General features: G+C 35.9%; 1 protein-coding gene and 1 pseudogene across 1 annotated transcript in view; both read right to left on the bottom strand.

Annotated features, from left to right (window-relative positions):
• Positions 1–986: 986 nt before the first annotated feature.
• FAM81B (family with sequence similarity 81 member B) overlaps positions 987–25,024 on the bottom strand; it is a 60,487-nt gene continuing 36,449 nt past the window's right edge. Inside the window, 5 exon segments of the mRNA XM_054487111.2 lie at positions 987–1,277; positions 2,974–3,169; positions 4,713–4,848; positions 14,507–14,613; positions 22,715–22,844. Of these exon segments, the coding sequence (XP_054343086.1) occupies positions 1,144–1,277; positions 2,974–3,169; positions 4,713–4,848; positions 14,507–14,613; positions 22,715–22,844 (703 nt within the window). The 3' untranslated portion in view covers positions 987–1,143.
• On the bottom strand, positions 4,751–13,290 carry LOC129037087 (RNA transcription, translation and transport factor protein-like; annotated as a pseudogene).

The raw sequence follows: 25,024 nt of genomic DNA, 5'->3' as shown, positions 1-25,024 counted from the left end.
AGTGCATATCCTGAATAGTTCACTTTTATTTTTCATGAATTTACTGCTCAATATTAGGCTGTATATTTAATATTTATATCTAGAAAAGTTAGACAATTTTTTTTTTTTGAGACAGAGTTTTGCTCTTGTCGCCCAGGCTGGAGTGAAATGGCGTGATCTCGGCTCACTGCAACCTCTGCCTCCAGGGTTCAAGTGATTCTCCTGCCTCAGCCTCCTGAGTAGCTGGTATTACAGGCACACGCCACCACACCTGGCTAATTTTTGTGTTATTAGTAGAGACGGGGTTTCACCATGTTGGCCAGGCTGGTCTCAAACTTCTGACCTCAGATGATCCACCCACCTCAGCCTCCCAAAGTGCTAGGATTACAGGTGTGAGCCACCGCACCTGGCTGACAATTTTTAATTGTATAGAAAACTAGCGTTTTTGAAGTACTTCTGAATTTAGCACCTAGGTCAAATTATGTTGGATATGTTTTCATGGAAACTGTTGTATTCTCTTATTTTGCATGGTTTGGCTCTTAATTGCTTATAATTCTGGTACATATTGAGTACAAGGAAAATATATTTTAAATATGCATAAGTTAGACTTGCTACAAACATTGAGATTAGAAGTTGCAAACTGACCACTAGGCCATATCTGCTCCACAGACATACCTCACATAGTTTGAGAACTATTTTGAACTAGTTGCTAAAGCTTAAAAATAGAGGAATTTCTCTTGAAAAGTGGAATTTTGGATAATAATGGATTTTATATATATATATATGTTAGTCATGGACTGTCACTACATAGTAGCTATTGTTTTTAGACAGAGTAAGTGCTCTCCAATTTGCCAGAGCTCCTGTCATTCTTTAATGTATTACAGCTGGCCTGCTTCACTCATGTACCTTATGTAGATTTCTCTTTCATTATTTGTAGGTATATATATACATAAAGGCAGATATATAAAGCAATTTCTTAGTTTTTTCATTAATAAATTCAAGACATCCAAAGCTTCTTTGCTTTATTATTTTTCTGGTACATTCATCTCCTTAAAAGGAGACATTAGAAGCAGTAAACATCCCAGAGATAGTAACTTTCTTCTTCAGAACTTTTTCCAACAAATCACTCCATTGGCTGGTGAAAAAGAAGATGACTGAAAAGGTTTATACTTCCTGGAGTTCCACTATCTTGCGCTGTAATTTCTTTAGATCTTTCTGTACTTTATATTTCTCTAAATCCATCTTTGTTTTCTGTATTTGTTGGAGGGAGCTGAGAGAGTCATGAATTGATTTAAATCCTGTAAGAGGGTAAAAGAATAGGTACACTTAAACAATGCATTAGAGCTTTTTTTAAAAAAAGTTGCTAATCGGCAGTCCTGCCATAATTGATTATCATTTAATTCCAAGCGCATTAAATTCTATTAAGACCAGCCTAAAATTGTACATAATATATTTCTTGTATGTCATGAAGATCCATTCACAATAGTGTTTCAACTTATATCTGGTTATCTGGTTTCGTTGTGGAATTTAATTATTTTTCTCCTCCTCTCCCCAAATATATTGCATAATTCTATATTGCAAGAGAGAAATTCAAAGTATTTTATTCTTTCTGAATGCTTTGACAAGAGACTTGTGTGATTTTTTTTCACTCTTGTTACCAAATTGAAGGTAAAGATCACAGATGAGATTTTAAAACTTCTCTGAAAGTAGCCTATTTGAGGGACCTAACAGTGGCCCCCTGCTGCCCTCCTCCGTCCTGGCACTTTGTATCTCTCTTATGCATGTCTAGTCACTCCTGACCACAGACCTATCAAACCTCAAGGCCTTAGGGCACAACCCATTTGTTATTCACTGGGGCCTTTCACAGAGTCGTTTCTCAACACATTTTTATTAAAGGCATAAAGCAGCAAACCATTAATTTGAATTTCCCCCTTTTTAGAACTCCTCCTCATTAGTAAAATGAAAGAACTTGCAGATGGTAAATTCCTTTTCAGTTCACCGTGAAGTTTTACTAATGGAATAAGTAAAATTAAACCTCTGATAGTTAAACAGAAAGCAGGGCCTTTAAAGGAAGGGCCAGTTAAGTTTGGGACATAATTCCTGGCCAGATAATTCATTATTTTGATATGACAGTGGGAGGGATATATTGTGAGGGTTGAATTTCCAGGCAGCAAATTCTACTTATATGCCAGGAACATCTGGCAGATTGAGACCCTCATGTCCTCCCAAGGCACCTCCAAGGTATCTCTATACAGGACCAAATTTGGTAGAATTTACACATGAATTTTTCTGAGATCTAGAAGACAAAAGAAAAAAAATTACTTGGGACTTTCTCTAGTAAAGAAACTCTTCTGAGTCCTGGTAATTCCCTCAGAATTATGACTCAAGGCAGATGGCTGCTCCACAGCACCTATCCCAAGTCCTTCCCTTTGAGAAATTAGATGAGCCTTTCAAATTAATCCTCTTTGATGTTAGCTCAGCTTGACACTGCTGCCATTAGCCTCTTTAAAAGAAAAGCAGTCATTATACTGGAATCTGCTAATTCATTCCTCTTTCTCACTTCTAAAGGCCAGATCTCCAGTCTGACATCTGTCCAAGCTCATTACTTGCAGTTCAATGAGAAGGGCATTTGATTTAGGCTCTTAAATTCATAGCATACCCACAAATCACGTCTTGGGTATGTCCAAGGATTTTCCAAGTCTGACAATTCCATGAATTAGTAAAAATTCCCTGATCTTAGTAAAAAAAAAAAAAAAAAACTCACACCAATGGCAGGCCTGTGACATTGCCAAGTATAAGTGAAGAAAGTTAATTTATTTATATGCCTTCCAGTATAATATTCATATTCTATAGGATATTTAGAAAAGTGGATTAAATACATAATGATGTCACTAATGACAAGACTGATCCCAGGCCATTAGCTCAAAGTGGAAGACTGAGGGATTGAACAGGAAAGGACAGATATTCTTTACTTAATAAAAGGTATCTGCTCACCCGATTGATATTCATTCTGCATTGTCTCTAATTCACCCCAGATCTGCTTTTCCATTTGTTCCATCCTTTTGGACAATTTATTTTCCGTATGCTTTACTTTACTTAGTTGTGTTTCCTGTTTCTGTGTGTTAATGAAATTCTCCACTTTGCTTGAAAGCTGCAGCAGTTTTTCTTCCATTTTATTTTCAGACTTTTCCTGTAAAAGAGATTATGGGATAAAACTTGAGAAACGTACATGGATTTATCTTTCAGCTTAGAGAAAATATTTTTAACATTCATTTTTCTATGTTAAGGATGAAAATTCAAACCAAGTTCCTTTGTATCTAAAACTGTGTTCATAAGTATAAGAGTTAATCCCTTTGGCCCTGTTCATTTGTAGTTTCTGGAATTCAACACGTTATGGAATAAAAGAAAAGGGCTGTAGCGTGACCCAAATGCCTTGAGAATTTGGCATTTAAGTCTAATATTCAAAGACATTTTGGATACTGCTTTTCCTGAGTTTCTTGGACATACTCCCTCAAATTTCATACCTCCATGTGGACAGACTTCAGCTAGAATAGTGACTCGCCATTCCAGTCGTTTATTAACATCACCTGGACCATACCCCAGCCCCAGGAATTCTGATTTAATTGATCTGTGATGGAGCGCAAGAACTGATAGGATTTAAGCACTCTCCAGGTGATTCTAATGTGCAACGAAGGTAGGGACTGCAGAGGCAGCCGCTTTTCTCCTCACTTCTCCACAGGGAATCTGGGAGCAGGAACTGGGCATGGCAGGTATGACCCCTTTGGTTCTCTCTTTGGCCCCATCTGCCTCAGGAATGACAGTTGGTGGATTCCAGTCTCTGTGTTCCTTATGGTGGGAGGTTTCTGCCTGCACAATGACCCCACGGTTACCTAGTGCTGCTATAACTGGTAAAGGAATCTGCCTAATTCAGGAGTGAAGAGCTAGCAGCCCCACTTGGCAGCTGCAATCTTACCACACATACTTCGATAGCCTTACCAGTGATAAAGCTTTATGTTTGTCTCGAACTCTTGGACTCCTTTGTAACTCCATCAGCTGTTTACAAACTCAGGTTGGAGCTGGGGACATTATTTCCTGAGCTGCTTCTGCCTAAAGTCTCTCTACCTAAGTTCTCAAAACATCTTACTTTAGTCACCTGCAGGACTGGCAGCCATTGACCACAGTGATGGCGCTGTGCTGCCCTTCCCATTGGGTAAGATGTGCTGGTTGCAGTGGGAGAGGGGACCCCTGAAATAAGTATATTTCTCATAAACCTTGGTAGCCTCACCCCAAAGCTTGGGGCTGTCTTTACATGGTCTGATCTGAAAAAAGAACTTTGAAAACCTTTAATCTACTAACAGATCTCCAGAAAAGTCAAATGACTTGTCTGCACATCACCCAGGGAGTGTGCCTTTAACCACTGATTCCCAGGGGAGGCCCCCAGAGAGTCAGACTCCCTGGGTCTGGGGTGGCAATCTATTTTTTTTTTAAAAAAACCTCTTCAGATTCTTTTGGTACAGGTAGAGCACACTCTGAGAAACACAGGTTTGCAGAGTTGGGGAGTAGCAAACAGGACCAGAAGACAGGCCTCCGGACTCCTATTGTGGTGCTTAAAAAAAAAGTTACTGAAGCAGTGAAGATTACCGTAAATGTTGAAGTACAAATTCCCAGACCTTTACTCACTGCTAACAAGGACCATGCAGGTGTTTACTTCACAAAATAACAGAACTCCTCACCAGTTTCTCCTGTAGGACCTTCAGACATTCATTTATATGGCCCAGGTGATCTTTTCTATATTTGAGAAATTGGTTTTCTGTCCATTTTTTATTATTCTCAACTTCTTCATACAGATTACTTGAAAGTGAATGAAATCTAAGGGAAAAAATGTTTTGTTTCGTTTTAATAAGTGAATTTAAACATAAAAAATTAGTATTGAAAAAGTCTGCAGTTTTTTGAGGTGATGAGACTCAATGTGCCTAGCCAAGTATTTGTGGGGTGATGTGAGAGGTGCCAGAGGCAAGGTAAGTACACTCTGGGTTCCTGTCCTAAGCTTGAGTTCAGCCCAGCTACTGTTAACACCCCCTCTACATACCCTAAAATACAAACACACAGTGAGAGGAGCACTGCCAGCTAGGAGCTAACCACAGCCACACTGTGGTTCCATGCAGAATTCCTCTCATGGCCTGGGGCTTACCGGTTGGTTGTGTGTGGAGGAAATACTTTGATAAGTTCCCTTGGGGTGGGGATTATTACTCATGCTAGGAGTTGTCTGTCAAAGGCCAGATAGCAAATATTTTAGGCATTGTGGGCCATATAGTCTCTGTTGCTACCACTCAATGCTCCATTGCAGTGGGAAAGCAGCCACAGATAATATGTAAAGAAATGGGTATGGTTATAGTCTAATCAAACTTTATGTAATATTCACATGTCATGAAATAGAACTCTTTAATTATTAGAATGCATAGAAACCATTCTTAGCTGTGGGTAAATGTGGCTAAGGGTGATAATTTGCTGACTCCTGCTAAGTGTCGGTATGTGGCTGGGAGAGGAGCAGGGGCAGAGAGGACCTGCATTGTCTAGCAGAGGAGAGAAAGGTCAGAGGCAGGAGAGTGGAGGGCAAAAGCCCCCAGAGAACCTGGGGAATGCACCAAGGGGGACTTTAGGTTGCCTTTGTCTCAGGCAAAATCTTCCATAAAGTCCCCATTGCTACCAATGAGTCTGTGTGAGTGGATTTTTTTTTTTTTTAGGGGGTGTTTAAAGAGGCCCTGAATTACTCATGTGGGGCAAAAGCAGAAGTAATAGAGGTACAGGAAGGTATCTATGGGACCTATCAAGATGATGCACCACAGAAGTATTAAATAACAGAGAATGAAAGATTTTTAAAAATGGAAGTGGATAGAAGGGTTGGAATCATATATCATCAGTTGAGAAGTCCCTGTAGAGTGGCCAAAGGTTTGAGGAGAGAGGGGAATCCAATCTGAATTAAATGAGGTATGGGACTGGGAAGGGGTAGGATGAGGGATGGGGACTTGTGAGTGGTTTCTGTGTGTGTTTTCTGCATGTGACTTGCTCATGATAAGATGTTGGCTTTAAATTCCCCTTTAGAATAGGTAAAACTGTTAGATTGGCAAGAACAATGTTTGTTATTGAAAATATTCAGATTGTCTTACAATGTGTGGTACAGACAGTTAAAGTAATAATTGCTCTGATGTTTTCAGACAAAATTATATGCATATAATTTAGTTTGTGATGTTTATCACTGGAAATTAATTGATTAAGTCATGCTGGACATACACTGGATGTACATGCCTCTCTTGCTCTTTGGAAAAAGTGTTTGGGCTAATTATTAGAAAATACAACTTCTGTGAAATCATTATTTTTAGGCTAATAGCTTTCAACTGGGGGCAGTTACCTCCCCTCCCACCTGCTTGCCCCTGGGGGACATTTGATAACATCTGGAGACAATTTTGGTTGTCACAACTGAGAGGTGTTACTGGCATCTAGTGGGTAGACACTAGAGATGCTGCTAAACATCTTACAATGCATAGGAGAGACTCACAACAAAGAATGATCCAGCTGAAATACCAATAGTGCCAACATTGAGAAAACCTGACTTAGATGATGAAACCAAGGAATGGGAAATGTAAGTTAATTTTCCAATAGTTATATTAGTTACAGTCTAATAGCTAAATTCTGATCTTTGTCCTCTGAATTCTCTCATTATTTTTGACACAGAGTGATATTTTTCACATAGATATGAGGCATATCTTGATTGACTGTTGAGTACCTCAACACTGAAGAAGATGGAGTTGGTTTCTATTCGTGTTCTTAATCGAATCATGATTCCCAATCACCTGTGCTATTGGTTAACAGCTGTTGGATCTCAGACAAATAAGCCCACCCACTGGATACGCAGACTCCCTCATTTTAGCCAATTGTTTTCTCTATCTGGAATACTCTTCCTCAGAATATCCATTGGCTCCTGCCCTAATTTCATTCAGATTTACATTCATACACCACCTTAAAAAATAGAACTCTTTCTCCTTATTTGAAACTTCCTATTCTCTTACCCTACTTAATTTTTCTCCAAAATTCTCATCACCATCTGACATACACTAATTTATGTTCCTTCTCCTCCACTAAAACTTAAGCTCCATGAAAGCAAGAATTTTGCATTGTTCATGGCTGAGAACAATGCCTGGAATATAGTAAGTGCTCAATAAATAGTTGGCTAAATGAACAAATGGGTCATTCTTTCTCATTATCTTTTATTAGCATTGCTGACAAATAAAAATTCATAGATTTGTTAAGCTGTTTAGAAATCTAATCTGCTTTGGTTTTCATCTTCCTTTCCCTGTCTCTGGTGGAAGTATTAATTAATAGTCATAGTTAAGGGGGCCAGTAAATCCCCAGATAATCAAGAGATAGCTTTACAATTGAGAATCCAGCCTTCAGTGCTCACATTTACTGTATAACAAATAAATGAGAGCATTTACTCTTTTATCACTGATACAATATTAACATCCCTCTGAAAACCAAGGAAACATTAAGTATGCCCATGTAATATCTCTGGAAGGGCATATCAGTAATTGAAATTCTGAAATTAAAGCCATAAAGAATGAATTACTACTTATCCTTTTATTACAAGATTTGCTTGCAGTTGGGGATTAATTTTCCTAGTAACACTCAGAAGTTGGACTCTGTTGGTAGTTTATTAAAATTTGAAAGCATTTTTGAAACAGCAATCTCCTTGAGAGATGAAAAGAATAAGTAAAATAAAGGTTTGTATACTCTTTTTCTTTGCATAAGCTTTTCCCGGACATAATGGACGTGATTTGCCATAATATTACAGAACTTATAGTTAAAATTTCAGCAGTATGAATCTATCTTAGATGACATTCACATTTTAGATCCCAAATCTTCTATTTCAATAGGTGTAAGAGCATTTCTATTAGATGTATATAGATAGGTGATGAGATAGAACTTTTTCTTTCCTTTTCCTCAAAACACAAAAGTCAGACATTTAAATTATAGCTAGAGACCTCACTAGGATGATGAGGGCTATTGGTTGTTTTTATGTTTTTAAGTGTTTATGCTGATTTAATCAAATTAAAGTATACACCGAGAGCAATTATAAGGGAGAAAGTTACAAAAGAGTGAAGGAAAGCTGAGTGAAGATCTACAGACAAGGCAGAGCACAAGGCAGAGAGCTGCAGTGAGGGATTAGTGGTGAAGGCAGCTAGGGTCTGCCTTCCTTGGTCATGGATGACATACAGAAATGAGGATGTAGCTCTATCCTAGGCCAGTTTTGCCAGGCACTTATGTCCCAAAACCAATGTCTTGTGTTAAAAAAAAATCTATTGAATGAACTTTTCCAAGATTTTGAATTCTTAGAAACTATTACTTCTAGCAGGCTCTCAAGAACTTAGATAGGGCTTTGACCAAGTGTGAATGTAAAAAGAATTAGTGGCCTTTCATTTGCTGATAAACAGAAGATATTCTCATTTTTGTAATCATATTTGAAAAAGAGCTTAAGACAGACCATATGTTATTATTTCTTTGGAGACTGAGTCTAAGACTCTAAGTTTCACATTAGAAACCAAAAATTAGTTCCAAGAAATACTGTTTTTCTACTAACTTTACACCTACAGGTAGAACTCTCAAACTAATTTCTTCTTAATGTTATGTGATTTCTAATTAGTGACACTAAAAATCAATTCTGCCTCCACTCTGATAGAAAGACTTTTGTTTCTTGGATATTCCAAATTGTTCAAATCCCAATACATTCACAGCCTGTTTCCCAGCCACCCAAGTCAATGTGGTCTTTCCCTTTTAAAAATTTCTGTGGTAGAATTAGTTTTCAATAGACAGAATTGTGAGATGGAAACATCATGAATTGATCAAAACAATTTGAGCTTTAGAGTCAGACACTTTCTAGCTGTGTGATTTTGGGCAAATTAATCTCCATGATTTTATATGTCCTAATCTTTAAGATAGGGATAAATAAGATCCACCCTGCAGAGCTGGGTGCATTGAGTATCTTCAGCGCTAGTGGTTGGTAGGCATTCATAAATGACAATTACTATATTTATTATTTCTGCCTATTGATATATCTCATTTAACATTGTCTTAACTTTTACTTTTCCTGTGTTTAGCTTTTCACTTATGTTTTTTCTTCCCAACTAAGTGGCAGGGATTATGTTTGGATATTCTAAAACACAGTTTACATAATATAGGTGCTCAAAAATCATTCATTCATTCATTGGCTTCTACTTCTGTTTCAATGTGTTGGGTGCTAAAGATACAAAGTTGAATGTGACATATCTCTGTACTGGGTAATTATTAGCTTTCTACTGTGGTAGTGTTTTCAAAGTTGGATGATATTATTTGAGTCTATGCATTTGCTTCATTGACCAAACACTTTTTATTTTCTTATAAAATCACTGTCTACTAAATAAGTGTCAGCAGTAAGAGCTATCTAGGGAGTGACTGGTAAGTGCTGCCCCTGCCAAACCCTTGTTAAAAGACAGCTTTATTTCCTGATGGCCAAGACTCTTGCTGTGTAAGAACTAAGTAGTAGGCTTAGGACGTTATTTAGCAGAAGCTCAGAGGATGATCCTTCTGAGGAGGCAGCACAGTGGAGGGGTTCAATGCATGTCTTTGACGGATCTAGTGATCAGTGCCCAAATCCCAGCAATTCACTAGAAAACTGTCAGAAAACATTGTAGCTTTTAAGTTCAATATAAGTTTAGTTGACCATTAAACTTGAATTTGTAAATGTTTCTAAATGGGAAGATTGCCTATTTAACCTTTTTTTTTTTAATTTGTAGACAGTTTTTTATTTATTTATTTATTTATTTAGATACAGAGTCTCACTCTGTTGCCAGGCTGGAGGGCAGTGGCACAATCTCTGCTCACTGCAACCTCCACCTCCTGGGTTCAAGCGATTCTCCTGCCTCAGCCTCCCGAGTAGCTGGGACTACAGGTGCCTGCCACCATGCCTGGCTAATTTTTGTATTGTTAGTAGAGGCGGGGTTTCACTATGTTGGCCAGGATGGTCTCCATCTCTTGACCTCGTGATCTGCCTGCCTTGGCCTCCCAAAGTGCTGGAATTACAGGGGTGAGCCATCGCGCCCGGCCAGATGCATAGTTGTAATTTTGAAAAATGTGCGTGTAAAGTTTGAGGTTCCTCGGCAGCTGTTTCTGGTGCTCAGCCGTCAGGAATGGTGGCTATGGAAGCCGAGGCTCTTTGTATGTTTTAGCCACTGGTATCATTTTGACAACCTGTCTTGACAGGTTTTAACTGTATCTTGGCAAGTGAGGTGACATGAAAGCCATCGTCTCGGGTTTCAATTTACTAATGAGGATGGTGGTGGAGATGGAATTACCTTGGCGTTTTGAAGGCATTTGCTCCTGGATTCCCTGCCAAGACACCTGCGAGTAGGTGTGGCATGGGGAAACTTTTTCAGTATTGCTCTTCTCTTCTCTCCCACATTTTCCATGATTGACATCTGGTAACCACAGAGGTATCCTGAGTGAAGGTGGCCCTGGCCTGCAGCAGCTCTGCTCTTTTTTTTTCCCTACTTTCCTAAACTTTATTAAAGAAAAAAGCACTAGAACATAGTCACTTTTCTGGGATTCCTCCCCACAAAATGTGATGTTTGATTTCCAAACATGCCAGAAGTGTACATGGTTCCCAGTTGTACTAAATAGGTGAGAAGCTGAAATCCTAAAGTGTTCATCTTCCAACTTTTCCCAGTCTGTGGTCTGTCCTTGGATCAGTAATAATTGTCTGAACAGCTACTATGGCTTCATTAATTTTTGTCTGTAGTTCTCTGAGCTCTTCTATATGCAGCAATTGCAGAATTTGAGCAGCTTCATTAAGAACGGCATCTCCTGCATCAAAACCAATAATATTTTGTCTAAAGCAACAGGCAAACCCTCTGTTTGATTTGCCTTAGCAACTGCACCCTGTCAGGTGCTCCTGAACCAAAATTCGAATTGCCTTAGGCATTACCAGGTAGTCGTGAAGACATTGAATCTGAAGCAGGTTAGCCTTCACACCAGCCTTAACATCAGGATTATTTATGTCCAAATTGATCAATGGTTCTGCATTTTTAGTTGCATTGTCAGCAGTTTTTGCATAATCAGGTACTAAGTCCTTGTATTTTTCAGCATTATCTCCATATTCAAGCCTAACAGCTAAACCAAGAAGCCAGTCAATAGTTTCTTGTTGATCCTGAATCTTGAAAGGACAGTCAACATCTCTGAGACACTTTTCAAAGAACTTGTGCCAGTCACTGCTGTGGATGTTTCTTAAATTAGCTGTCTTCAATCTTGTAGTGTCTAATTTTCTGGTCTTCAAGCCAAACAAAGGTTAACCTTAACCTTTGTTAAAAGACTTTTTTAGAGACCAGGTCGTGCTCTGTCATCCAGGCTGGCATGCAGTGGTGCAATGATAGCTCATTGTAACCCGAACTCCTGGGTTCAAGCGATACTGCTTGCCTCAGCCTCCTGGGTAGCTAGGACTACAGGTGTGTGCCACGGTGCCTGACTAAACTTAACCTTTAATGTTATTAAAACACTTTTATTTAAAGTTAATCTCTTTATTCAGAGAAAGTTCTTTCTTTAAAAAAAAAGCAAATTCTATACCTTATCTACTTTATTTTTAAATTTATATGTACCTCAAAATCCTAATATTAGCAGCAATTTACTTTTTTTTAAAGTAGTGGAACTACTTATTTTTGTTCAAAGTTAATCTTGTTAAAAACTAAATCCAATATACTAGATTGAAACAGAAGTCCTCTGATTGAAAAAAAAAAAAATAACCCTGTCTTACTTTCTCTTTGAGCAAAATACATTTTCAGTACATATCTCAGTCAAATGGTTAATATCTCTAATGTGAAAGAATCCTACAAATTGATAAGAAAATGACAAAAATCCCAATACAAAATTTGATAAATAATAACGGGCAATTCACAGAAAATTCAAATGGTAAAAGGGAATGCAAATTAAAACAGATGCTTTTTTCATCCTTTGGCCAGTATTAAAAAGAGAACACATTCATCATTGGTTAAAATGTAGAGAAAGGTCTTCTCATACATTGCTGGTGGAAGTGTAAAACTCTACAACATTTTAAAAAAGAAATTTATAAAATTAAAAAATATATATATATATATATACTCTTTAACCTAGCAAGCTTGCCTATAGAAATAAAAGAGCCAGTATTTAAGGATATCTAAGGATATACACATAATACTTTTTTTGTTTTTTGTGGTAGTCCTAAACTAGAAATAATCCATTCAGCAATAAGATAAATGGTTGAGTTAATTATGGCACATATATAAGTTAAAAGATTGTACAGCTATAAAATATTTAGAATATTTACTGATCTGGAGAGATATCCAGGATGTACTAGAAAAATCAAATAATTGAGTAATATGTATAGTAATTATTTTTAAAACCCATGCTTCCTCTATATGTATAACATATACATATCCTTTCTCTGTTATATACTTATATTAACAAGGAGGAAATTGAGGATGACTACATTCCTGGTGTTAATACTGATTACAACAGAAGGCTGAGATGATGACCTCTTTTTTCACTGTTGTTGGTTTTTTTTTTTTTTTTTTACAATTAATGCATATTTTTAATTTTTAATATTGGAGAAAATTTAAATATAAAAGTCAGTTGTGTAACTAAATGAATTATTAGAATTATTTGCCTGGGGAAAAGAATGGTTTATAGATTCACTGCCACCTACTGTAATATTACTGAAATGTTAAGACTTCATTATTTAAAGTGAGAAAGAGTCAAGTTTACACTGTTATAAAAGTGTCCAGATTCAGATTTAACTACTCAGATGACTTTCTATAAGCCCAATTCCCACAATACCAAAGACAGAAAAAATAAGCATCATCAGTAATGCAGCAGTTAGCCCTGGATCTCAAACATTCCCTTTTCCTCTCTTTTCCACTTGTTAATATACATCATCCCTTTAAGTCAGCCTTCCATTTCAGTTTATAAATCCCATCCCTTCCCTATACAATCAATTCTTAATCTGTATATCTAGAAACAGATTATTTTTCTACTTTTCCTTTGGACAGTTTTCTTTGTCTTAATTCCAAGCTAAAGGTATTAGATCTAGTATCACACAGCTATTCACTGAACACCCTCATTGTGCTAGAATTTAAGAAAGTAGAAATGCTTTCTTAGAGTATGAAGAACATGAGTATTTTCTGTTTACTCGACAACTACTTCTCCAAGTTTTAGTGAGGACAGTTGTTTTACATCAACTTGTAAGACACACATATTTCGCATTTTAGCATCTTCAAAATCAAGAAATATCTTAAAATGATGATATGCTATGGTTTAATTGTTAGCTTCATGTCTTATAGGTACAAAATTATAACGGTGCATGTTATATTCAATGGTACTTAGATTTAATAAAATACAGTAGAGACGGGAAAAAATGGAGAAAGTAGAGTATTATCAGGATACTGGATTTGATCAAGGCATTAAACCCAAATGGTGTGAGACATAGAGGAAAAAGAATAAGAGCATAAGGGACAGCATGATAGTATCCAAGTAACTAGAATTTCCCTCTGCCTGCACCATGACCCTGGGAAATGATGATCATTTAAAAATAAAAAGGGAGATTTGATAATAAGGAAGCCAGTAATTTGAACATTTGTGGAGCTGTCTCTTTTACTGCTTTCTCCATTGAATGGAGGAAAAAATTCAGTTTAAGATGGGGTAGAGACCAGTCTTAAAAAGAAATAATGTAGGCCAGGGGCAGTGGCTCATGCCTGTAATCCCAGCACTTTGGGAGGCTGAGGTGGACGGATTACCTGAGGTCAGGAGTTCGAGACCAGCCTCAACGTGGAGAAACCCCGTCTCTACTAAAAATACAAAATTAGCTGGGCATCGTGGTACATGCCTGTAATCCCAGCTACTCAGGTGGCTGAGGCAGGAGAATGGCGTGAACCCAGGAGGCGGAGCTTGCAGTGAGCAGAGATCGCACCACTGCACTCTAGCCTGGGCGACAGAGAGAGACTCTGTCTCAAAATAAATAATAATAATAAAATAATAATAATAATAATGTAAAGGAGTAAATAGAGGATGTTAGGAAGAATCTTAAAGGAAAATCTTGTGTATCAAAATCGTTTTTAAAAATATTTGATAATCTTGAGGAATGAAATTATTTTCCATAGTGCTTTACATTGAGACATTTTAATATACAATTGATAATAAGTAAAAATTACAGGAAGGGTAAAAATGATTGTGTCAATTCAGTTGAGATATTGTGCAGTCAAAGTGAATGATAAGATTAATCTTCATAATTCTTCTTTTATTATAAATATTGTATAAGTTATTTAGTGTAGAATACTCTCTGTGTTAGTTCACTGCTTTATTTCTTGGCCAGGTTCAAATTCCTGGGATAGGTTTTTATTTCATGCCAATGCTTTCATTAGGCAAAACTCTTTGGAATGCACTTAACAGAATTAAAAATCTTCTATTCACTTACTTGAATTCCAAAAGGTTCATTTCACGGCGATAATCCCCCTGGACCATCTTTAAATTAGAGGTTTGCTCAGAACTGGCAGTTTCTATCTTTCCTAAGAGCTGCATCACCTAGTCAAAGTACAAGAGGGTTTGTGCATATGAACAAAACCACCAGCATTCACATTAATATACTTTATTCCTTTAAGGAGCCGGGAAACAGATTAATATACTTTATTCGTTTAAGGAGCTGGGAAACAGACTTGAACCTAAAGCATGATTGCACTTGAAAATGCCTTGTGTTCAAATGAGTATTATAGTTAAACTATCTTCAAGGAAAAAATAATAGGAAGTGTTCCATTCTGTTGTCTAGAACATTCTTTTTGATCATAGGCCATCTAATGATGTAACAAAAACATGCTATTTCCATTAGTTTGTTTATTAGTCTGTTAATTTGATTATATTTCTACTTCTCTATTGTCTCCAGTTACAATACAAGATATGGTATGCTATTACCACCATATCCTCAGTGCACATTAGATGATCAATGGTAAATGCTCAACAAATACTTATTGAATAAATGTTTAAATGCACAATCAGGCTCTGAGGAAAACACACATGACTGGCCCAAGATTTCCAGACAGTATTCTGACATGAGCACAAGTGAATCCCAAGTGAAATGACTTAGGGCATTAAAGGATAGGAAAAAAACAAATTCCAGTTTTAGAATTTAAGATTAGAGCACTTTTCAAATTGCCAGAAACATTGAGAAAGTTCCTTTATGTAAAAGAACTGGATTAAAAAATAGATGCAGAATTGCAACCCATAATCATGCCTAAACTAGTCACTTCTAAGCAGAATGAAACTACATGATTGGCTTTGGTCAAACAGAATTCAGCTCCTAATAAAGACGGTCATATGGAGGAGAGTGGACATTTAATAAAATGAGTTCTTATGAAAGAAAGAGGGGAGTAATGGAAGGATTTGAATAGGTAAGTGTTGGGTGGGCAACCAACAGCACTTGAGTGGCTATTTACAGGAGAGAGATACACTTAAAACAGGCTAAAGATGGAAATATTTGAAATAAAATAATAGGCAATTTATTATAATAATAAGCAATTATAGGTAAAGGCAAAGGAAAATAAAGCAGCAGAGCAATATTAATGTTAGGTAAAATATCACTTAAAGCAAAACACGTTTAAAAATGGGACAAAGATGGTCATCTTTATAGATGAAGAGTAAAACTCATTGTGAAAATAGAGAGCTGTGAATATTTATATATTGAGCAAAAAAGCAACAGCTTTTCAAGATAAACAGAAACAATATATTAATGATTTTAAATGACTTTTCTTGACTCTTTACTGGTCAAGTAAGTAAAATACAAATAATGATATAGGAAAATGTAAAAACTATAAATGTATTTCATAGATTTATATACCAAACCATGTAACTTGGAAACAGCATTCATTTTTTTCCCAGTGCCCACTAAGCATCTGCAACAACTAAGCACATATGCAACATTAAGAAAATCTCAAATTATTCCAAAAAGCAGGAAAAGCACAGGCCATAACTCTACACTGTGCTAAAACTAGAAATTAATAAGGAAGTATAAAGGAACAAAAACCCAGTCACTTGAGAAAAAAAAAAAAAAAAAGCAACAAAAAACCCACTCTTGATTTTAGTGTTTCACTTGAAAATGTGCCTCTCAGATGTCCTACTGCAAGAAGCATAATTGGCCAAGGGCTGTGACTACTGTGCTCAAAATCCGTCACGAGTGTCCAGACCATGCTTTCTACAAGCCGCTCCTAGCCAATGTCTGAGCCAAAAGTCTGAGCCAAAAGTCCTTTGATGGGTGACTTTTGTTGAAGGAACAAAGGAACTTACTGAAATAATCTTAGAATGGCACTGCAATCCTAAAGCCTTCTTTCTCCATCTTTTTCACAGAAACCAGACCTGTGTCATAGTCTCCCTCCCAATTTTTCATCAATTTTCCTCTCAATAAATTTCTTGCACATCTAATTCCTTTATGGCATTTGCTTCTCAAAGGATCTGGACTAACACAAGTGCTGAAGAGTAAATCAACACTGCAATTACAAATTTACTTAGGAGAAGATAATGGAAACATTACATATCAAAAGGACACAGCCAAATATATAATCAGAGGTAAATTTGTGGCATTAAATATTTTCATAATTATACAAGAAAGAATAAGGCAATGTAAGTGAATCATTGATTTCACAAAGTTTAAAAGGAATAAAAAATTCCTAATCAAAGGAAAGCAGGATGAAGAAATTGACAAATTGTGGGAGGCAGAATGGGCTCGCAAAGATGTCCATGCCCTCGGTCTGAAACCTGTGAAGGTGCTATGCTGTAGAGCAAAAGGGATTGCAGCTGTAATTAAAGTAAAAGAGGGAGATTATTCTGAATTATCCAATTGGGCCTAACTTAATCACAGGGGCTCCTAAAAGCAGAGAAGTTTTTCCAGCTGGTGTGAGAGAGATGCAGCAGAAGGTGAAGTCAGAATGACTTCAAGCATGAGGTGGACTTGACCTGCTGTTGCTGGAGAAAGGCCACATGGAAAACACAAGAAGGAAGGTAGGCAGCCTCTGGAGCAAGGAGCAACCCCCAGCTAACAGCCTGCAAGGACCTCAGGCCTACAACTGCAAGGAACTGGATTCAAAACTTTGAATGAACCTGAACAGAATTCATTCCCAAAGCCTCCCCAAAGAAACACAACTCTGCAGACACCTCAATTTCTGCCTTATGAAATCCTGAGGGTCCAGTCTAGCCCCTCCCAAATTTTGACCTACAGAAAGCATGAGATAATGCATTTGTGTTGTTTTAAAGTATTATGTTTATGGTAATTTGTTAAGGCAGCAATTGAAAACAAAGATTTTAAAAGTAAATGAATAAAAACAAAAGGTATGGGGATTGATGTGTAATCCAAGGGCTGGTTTTTTGAAAAGGTAATAGGCAAAGTTTGTTCTACTCTACACATGAAGTGAGGAAACTTAAGTATTAAAATTAAGAAAGAAAAAAGAGTAGTTATAAATATCTGTAAGCCAAATAACATAGCAGAAACATTCTCAAAACTGAAATTATAGGTGAAATGGAAGTCTGATAACCAGAGGAGACTTTAATTCACCTCTCAATCCAAGACAGCAGTAGACTAAAAAATAAGTAAGGATCAGAAGATTTAACCAGTAAGTTATTACCTATAAGTACTGATTGAACTTTGTGCCCTAAAAATACAGAATACACTTTTTTTTAGAACATGTATGAAAATGGACTATCCAGCCACCAAAAACAACCCTCAAAATATTCCAAAAACTAAAACATATATTAAAAATTTTACCTACAATGAGATGAAACTAAAAATGAATACCAGCATAACAAAACAAAAAGTCCTTAACTCAGAGGGTGGGGAAAAAACTTCCTTGATATGGTTTGGTTGTGTCCCCATCCAAATCTCATCTTGAATTGTAATTCCCATAATCCCTACATGTCATGGGAAGGACCCCATGGGAGGTAATTGAGTCATGGAGGCAATTACCTGCATGCTGCTATTCTCATGATAGTGAGTGAGTTCTCATGAGATCTGATGGTTTTATATGGGACTTTTCCCCGTTTTGCTTGGCACTTCTCTTGCCTGCCACCATGTAAAACATGCTTTTGCTACTCCTTCACCTTTCACCATGACTGTGAGGCCTCCCCAGCCATGTGGAACTATGAGTCCATTAAACCTCTTTCTTTAAAAAAATAAATTACCCGGTCTTGGGTATGTCTCTATTAGCAGTGTGAAAAGAGACTAATACACTCTTTTAACTATTTAAGGGAAAATACCACATGCAATTGCAGAATTTCTAGGAAATAATAATGAGAATACTACATGTTAAACTCTGGGGGATATAAGGAAAAAGAATGAACGCTCAGGAAAAGTTCACAGCCATAAATGCTTATGTCAGCAAAAAAGAATACAAATACATGTGGTTTAAAAAAGTTGCAAAATGAACAACAAAATACCCTGCAGGCAAGGAAAAAAAAAAGATAAAATGTGAAATTGGAGAGTTGGAAAAGACAATAGACGCAGAAAATAAAAAATATATAAAAGGATTTTTTAATTGTAAAACAATTGTTAAGGCACACCTAACCTAATCAAGGGGGAAAAAAAAAGAAAGGCACAAATATACAAAATAATAAAATAGAATAAATAAAAGCAGAGAGAATTAAAACCACCCTAAAAGCATTTTGCATAACTTTATGCAAATTCAAAATCTGAAGGAAATAGATATTTTTTCCAAGAAAAAGTAATTTATAAAAGCTAACCTCTGAAGAGATAGAAAGTTTAAGCAGACTAATCAACAGAAAGAGACCTTGTCTCAAAAAAATAAATAAAATATAAAAAGTGAAAGCTATCAAAGGGCTTCCTTCCCCATCAAATCATCAGGCTCAGATAATATGTCAGAAGCAAAGCTATCCAATCCTTAAAGAATACTTATAATACTCTTTAAACTGTTTCAGAACATAGAAAAATAAGAAAACTTTCAAATTATTTTTATGAAGTCAGTTCAATGGTGATTCCAAAATCTGAAAACGATGGCACAGAAAATAGGTTAATCTCACTTAAAAGCACTAATGCAGAATTCTTAAGTAAAATGTCAGCAAACATTATCCTGCAGCACAACAAAATACATCATAATGAGTGTAATTTATTTTAGAATATGAAAGGATGGTTTAATAATAGGAAATAATTACACTAGTATAACAGGAGAGAACACATCATTTCATAAATGCTGAAAAGGTATTTGATAAAATTCAATAATCATTTTTGATTTCTAAAAAATTCAATAATATAGGAATAGTTGGCTACTAAACATGCTTAATGGGGAAACTTACTTTCCCCATCATAAGGGAAACACAGGACAGTTAAAGTTAGGAAGAAGACCAGGATGTCCACTATTACCACATACTATCTAACATTGTTTGGGGTTATTAGTCAAAGCAATTAGAAAAGAGAGAGAAATTTTGTTTATGAAAATGAAAAAACATGAGCTAAAACTATTACCATTTACAGAGCATATGATTGTGTTCCTGGGGAGGAAGGGAAACTAAAAACTATAATCAAGAAGAGACTACACTGTGGAATATAAAATTAATATTGTCTTCAAAATATACAACTAACAATGAATTAGAAGGCATATCGAATCCCCTGTTACAATAAACTAAAAAGAAAAAGATTTCAAAATCTCAAAATACATTTAAGAAGAAATTATGCCAAATCTACATGAGAAAAATTTGAAAATACTCAAGAACTTAAAAGCAAACTCAGACAAATGGGAAGCACACTACATTCTTGGATAGAACACTTAACATTATGACTATGTAAATTCTAAAATTTATTTACAAATTTAACATGATTTTAATAAAGATTAAAAGAGTTTATTTTTGATTTATTTATTGAAACAAGACAGGCTGATTTTAAAATTATAAGCAAAAACAACTAATTATACCAGGAAACTGAAAAAAGAAAGTAATGGAAGGAACTAGCCCTACCAGATATAAAAATACTATAAAGATTCAATAATTAAAACCGTAGTTAAGACACATACTAGGAAAACTACAAATGGACGAAGGATTTAAGTGTAAACAACAAAGCCATGAAAGTGCCTGAAGAGATATGAGGAATTCTTTCAAGACTTTGTGTAGGGAAGCTCTTTCTAACTGATTTGAAATTCCAGCAGCCACAAAAGAACTGATAAATTCAACTACAACCAGAGGACTATTTCTGCATGTCAAAAATCAAAGACCTATGACAAACTGGGGAAATGCATTTGCAATTCGTGTCATAGAGAAAACAGCTCATCTCCTTACCATATAAAGAGCTCCTAGAGATAGAGAGGAAAAATAGCCCAATAGAGAAATAGGCAAAAGACATAAACAGATAATTCACCAAAAAAGAAATACAAATGCCCCTTAAATATGTGAAAAGATGCTCAACTCCATCCATAATAAAAAAGGCTAATTAAAACAAAAAGATACTGCCTTTTTCCTATAAGAATGGCAAAATTCAGAAGTTGAACAACACTGCATTGGTGAGGCAATAGAGACATAGGACATTTTACATATTGTTGGTGGGTATGCAACGAGGTGAAAGCCATATAGAAAGCAATTTGGCAAGATCTTTCAAAACAACACACATGTATTCTCTCTGCTTAATTCTCTCTGCTTTTATTCATTCTATTTTATTTTGATCCAGAAATCCCACTTCTGGATATTTATTCCACAGATATATCTATATGCATACAAAATGACATATGTGCAAGGTTATTCATTGCAGCATTGTTTGAAAGAGCAAAATATTTAATAGAACCCAAATGTCCATCTATGCAAGAGCAGTTAACTGAACTATTACATACAAAGGAAGGGTATGCAGTTGTAAAAAAGGATAAGGAAGGTCTCTGTATATCAATATGGAAAGATCTTCAGGATGTATTTGTTTAGTTTTTTTTTTTTTAAAAAGAGGCATAGCTCTGTCTATACATACACAATTTATATATACTATATATATATAGATACACACTATTTTTTGTGCAATAAAGGGAATAAAAATATGTATTTTCATTTGCTTATATCTGCATAAGGGCATACTGAATGCATCCACAATTGACTAATAAAAATGCTTACCTGTGAGGATCATGAAAAAAATGTGATGAATGGTTAAGGGGTGGGAATGAAAATTCTCTGGCTATATTTTCTTACGTAGTTTTGTTTTTGAGCTATGTGTATGCATTATCTTTAAAAATATACTAAACAGAGAGAGAGGAATTATAGTCCAATGTCACTTTTGAATCCTGATGCCAAATTAAATATTGAATTATTATACAATAACTGTATAGCTTTCATTATAGAAATGCAAGATTGTTTCAGTATTGGGAAATGTATTAACACATTAGAAGGCCAAAGAAGCCAACAAACAACACAGAAATCCCCAAACCAAAAAACAACCAATATGGTGATTCTAGATATTTGTTGATATCTAAAAGGCATTTGATTAAAGTAGATATTCCATCCTGATAAAAACTAAGTAGGAATCACTGGATACTTCCTTAACATGATTAAAAAATATTTCTAACCAATAGCCAGCAGCAAACAGCAAAGACTTTTCCAGGATAATCAGGAACCAGATAAGTTGCCTTCTATGAATACTTTTATTTAACAGTATTCTGGAATTTCTGCTCAAGACTTTAAGAAAAGCAGTGAAGTCTTAAATCAGAAAACCAGAGATAAAATTGCCATGTTATTGATATGATTGAGTACCTTGAAAAACAAAGAGAGTTTAAAAATTATTGGGCCTAATAAGATGGGTGAGTAGGAAGTAGATAAGGAGAGCCAGGTGGGACTGGAGTAAACTATGTGCTCAGTAACATCCGCTCTGGACTAACTGGCGCCTACCAACAAATAATCAAACGCCAAACTTTCATATTCCCAATTTCCAGAGGATGTCTACTTTGTTCTGCCTAAATGACTTCAGAGGAGAAGAGAAGTGCTTCTTTTGCATAAGATATGTGACAAAGTGGAGCACAGAAAACTTTGCATTGGGCTCCACTTTAGTGAAACCATTGACTGGGAAGGTGGAAAAGAGACACTTCAGGCAGAAAAGAGCACAAACTAGGGGAAGATGTGTAATATCTTGGTGTGAGTGGGGACCTACCTACAGGGAGCTCAGTATTACTGGGCGTAAAGGGTGAGTCAAGAAGCACAGATGGCCTTTAAAATCCAGACCAACCAAAGGATTTACATGTTATTTTGTAAGAGATACAACCCATTGCAGGGCTTTAAGTGGGATGTAACATGAACAATTCACATTTATGTTGGACTTTTAATAATAATAGCTTCCATGGGAAGTTCTTTTGTTTATATTCCTTGGTTCCATAGTCTTTGAGTAAAAATAATTTTACTACTTCCAGAGAGTAAAAAAATAACAGCAATGGTGGACTCAAGCAGTATATGCTTAGAGTAGATGGCTGTGTTGGAACACAGCAGACATTCATTAAACATTTGTTGATTGAATTGACTGTTTCCATGGCGTATATGAGTGAGCTGTCAGAATTACACCCTTTGGAAGAAAAGAGTACTCTTAAAAAATTACCACCTGATTGGGCATTTTGATAAGCTATAATGATCTTACTTCTGGCAGTAACACGTAATATGAGTCCCATCTATTTTCAGTTACCTTCATGTCCAAGTTCTTGGAAAGAGTTTCCAGGGCGGGCACGAATTCTTGAATGGCTTTCTCAATTTGCCGGTACTCTTGCCTGAATAAGTGAATGTCTCCAGAAAGCTTCACAATGCTTGAATCACATCTAATGGCAAGATGGAAATTGGTGTGAGATCAATACGTTTATAACATTTTTAACACTATAGTAGACACCTGTGCATTCATTTGATGGCCAAAGTTCTAAAGTCATTTGAAGAATGAGTTGGTAGATATAGGAGTGTATTCAGGAATCTCTCTTCATTTTTCCCTTCTCTTTCTGATGAGAGAGAAACCAGGTTGAATGCATTGGCTCAAACCAGAGCACCAACTTGAAATAGTTTAGATGGGGATATTGTGGTAAATTGAGGGAATTTTTACATTTTCAGCTTGATATTAACTTAGTCTTAGGAGTTATAGCAAATTTTGATGTTTTGGAAATACAGGCTGCTGCCTATGGTTAGGCAAAATTAAAATTTGTTCCTCTTATATATCATGTTCTAAATCCACTTTCCTCTCTTTATCCTCTTTTCTTGGCCCCCAGCCTATCAATTCTTCGTGGGCAAGAAAAGGTGTCTCAGCAAATCAAAATCTTCCAATCCATCTTCTCCAATTTCTCACCCTTTTAGCCTCAAACAAAACTCCTGTTCCTTGAATGGTCTCAGTCAGGCATTGTCATATTAGGACAAAACCAATTCACACTAACATATGAATGAAGCTTTGGTCCATAAAGCTGCATGTGATAATTTAGGGAAGGAATTCTGGTGAGAAGGAGCTAGTGAGGTGAGCTGAAGATTATCTTCCCAGTATGTTAGGAAAGATAACACACAGAACCACATCCCCACAACCATTACCCGTGACTCTCTTGGGGGAGAGCAGGTTGCAGTGTATTAATGGTCAGTTTCTGTATACTTTCACATATGCATGAAGGATAAGTTGAAGAGCACTGAAGGACTTTATCTTTTGTATATCTGAGTTATCAAGGATTATTTTGATATTTGTCACTTTTATAAAATAACTGTTTTGACTGTCATCAAATAATATTAATTAGGAAATACATTTTCATATTATTATGCTAAGTGATATAAATATTGTTTGCTTTATGATGTCAACATTTTTAGGATCCCAGAATGAATCTTTTTTCCTTAAAGTTTTTGGTGCAAAAGATTTGAGGCAAAGGTGAGTTAAGATGGCAATTTTGCCTGAGCATTTCTTTAAAAAGATACTAAAGGCATCCCTTTAGTATCACCCTTAAAGATGGCTGTAGTGGGGGTGAAGAAGCTGCTGGGAGAAAAAATTAGGAATTAGTCTGATCAAGAATGGCAGTAGGATGGTACGCACAAAATTCCTGATTAAAAGATGTTTTATACCTTTGCATATACAAACTGTCATTGTTAGAATGGCACCTCTATTGTTGGTTACTTAGAATGTCCTGATGTGAGTCCATATTAAGACCCCCAAAGGCTACTCAGGAGTGGCTGCTGCTACCACCACTTCCTGCCATTTCCCTTCTATCCTCTTTTGATTTAATTCATTCATCTTTTATTCTTTTTTTTGGCAAACATCACATAATATAAGCGAAACTATGCTGTTCACTATAGTTACACACATTCTTTTTAGCTTTATACAAGTTGTAAACAAATTTAAGTGAATAAAATTCTTGGCTAAAGACATATTCCAGAACTCTGACATATACTTTTCAGAGTTAGGACAAAAGAAAGCGTATGTAACTTCCATTACACCATCATCATATGAAAAAGTAAATTAGCATATGCTGCTTTTAAATTAACATCTGTCATTTTATTTAAACACTTTTTTAGATTATAGCTAAAATGTTATTTATCTGAAGTTTTAGGAAAGAACAGAGGCTGATCATACAAATCTTGTTCATAACCACATTGGCCACTTAAATTAAAAATATAACAAAATTGAAAAATAGACATATAACCAAAAAGATTCCAAATCTTGTAAGGAAAAAAAGAATAAAGCTGCCAATAAGTTATTTTAGAATACTTTAGATGTAGATAACATTTATAATACTGGGTTTCATAATATCTTGTTTTATGACTTCCTAATGCTGACATTTTAATTTTAAAGTAACAGATTACTTCAAAATAAACCCAAAGCATTTAGTGTTTTACAATTTCAATTTCATTCTTTTGTAAATTTCAGACACCAAAAAATTCACATCAAGGGTTACAAAACAGGCATCTTCAGAATATAATTTATTTGGCAGGCAGAATGGCTTGTAATATTTTGAATTGGAAAGCCTTCAGGAAGTACTTACTT

Source organism: Pongo pygmaeus, chromosome 4 (assembly GCF_028885625.2).
Source record: "Pongo pygmaeus isolate AG05252 chromosome 4, NHGRI_mPonPyg2-v2.0_pri, whole genome shotgun sequence".
Taxonomy (NCBI): Eukaryota; Metazoa; Chordata; class Mammalia; order Primates; family Hominidae; genus Pongo; species Pongo pygmaeus.
Note: the sequence above shows the minus strand (reverse complement) of the source record. Positions and strands in the feature narration are given on the sequence as shown.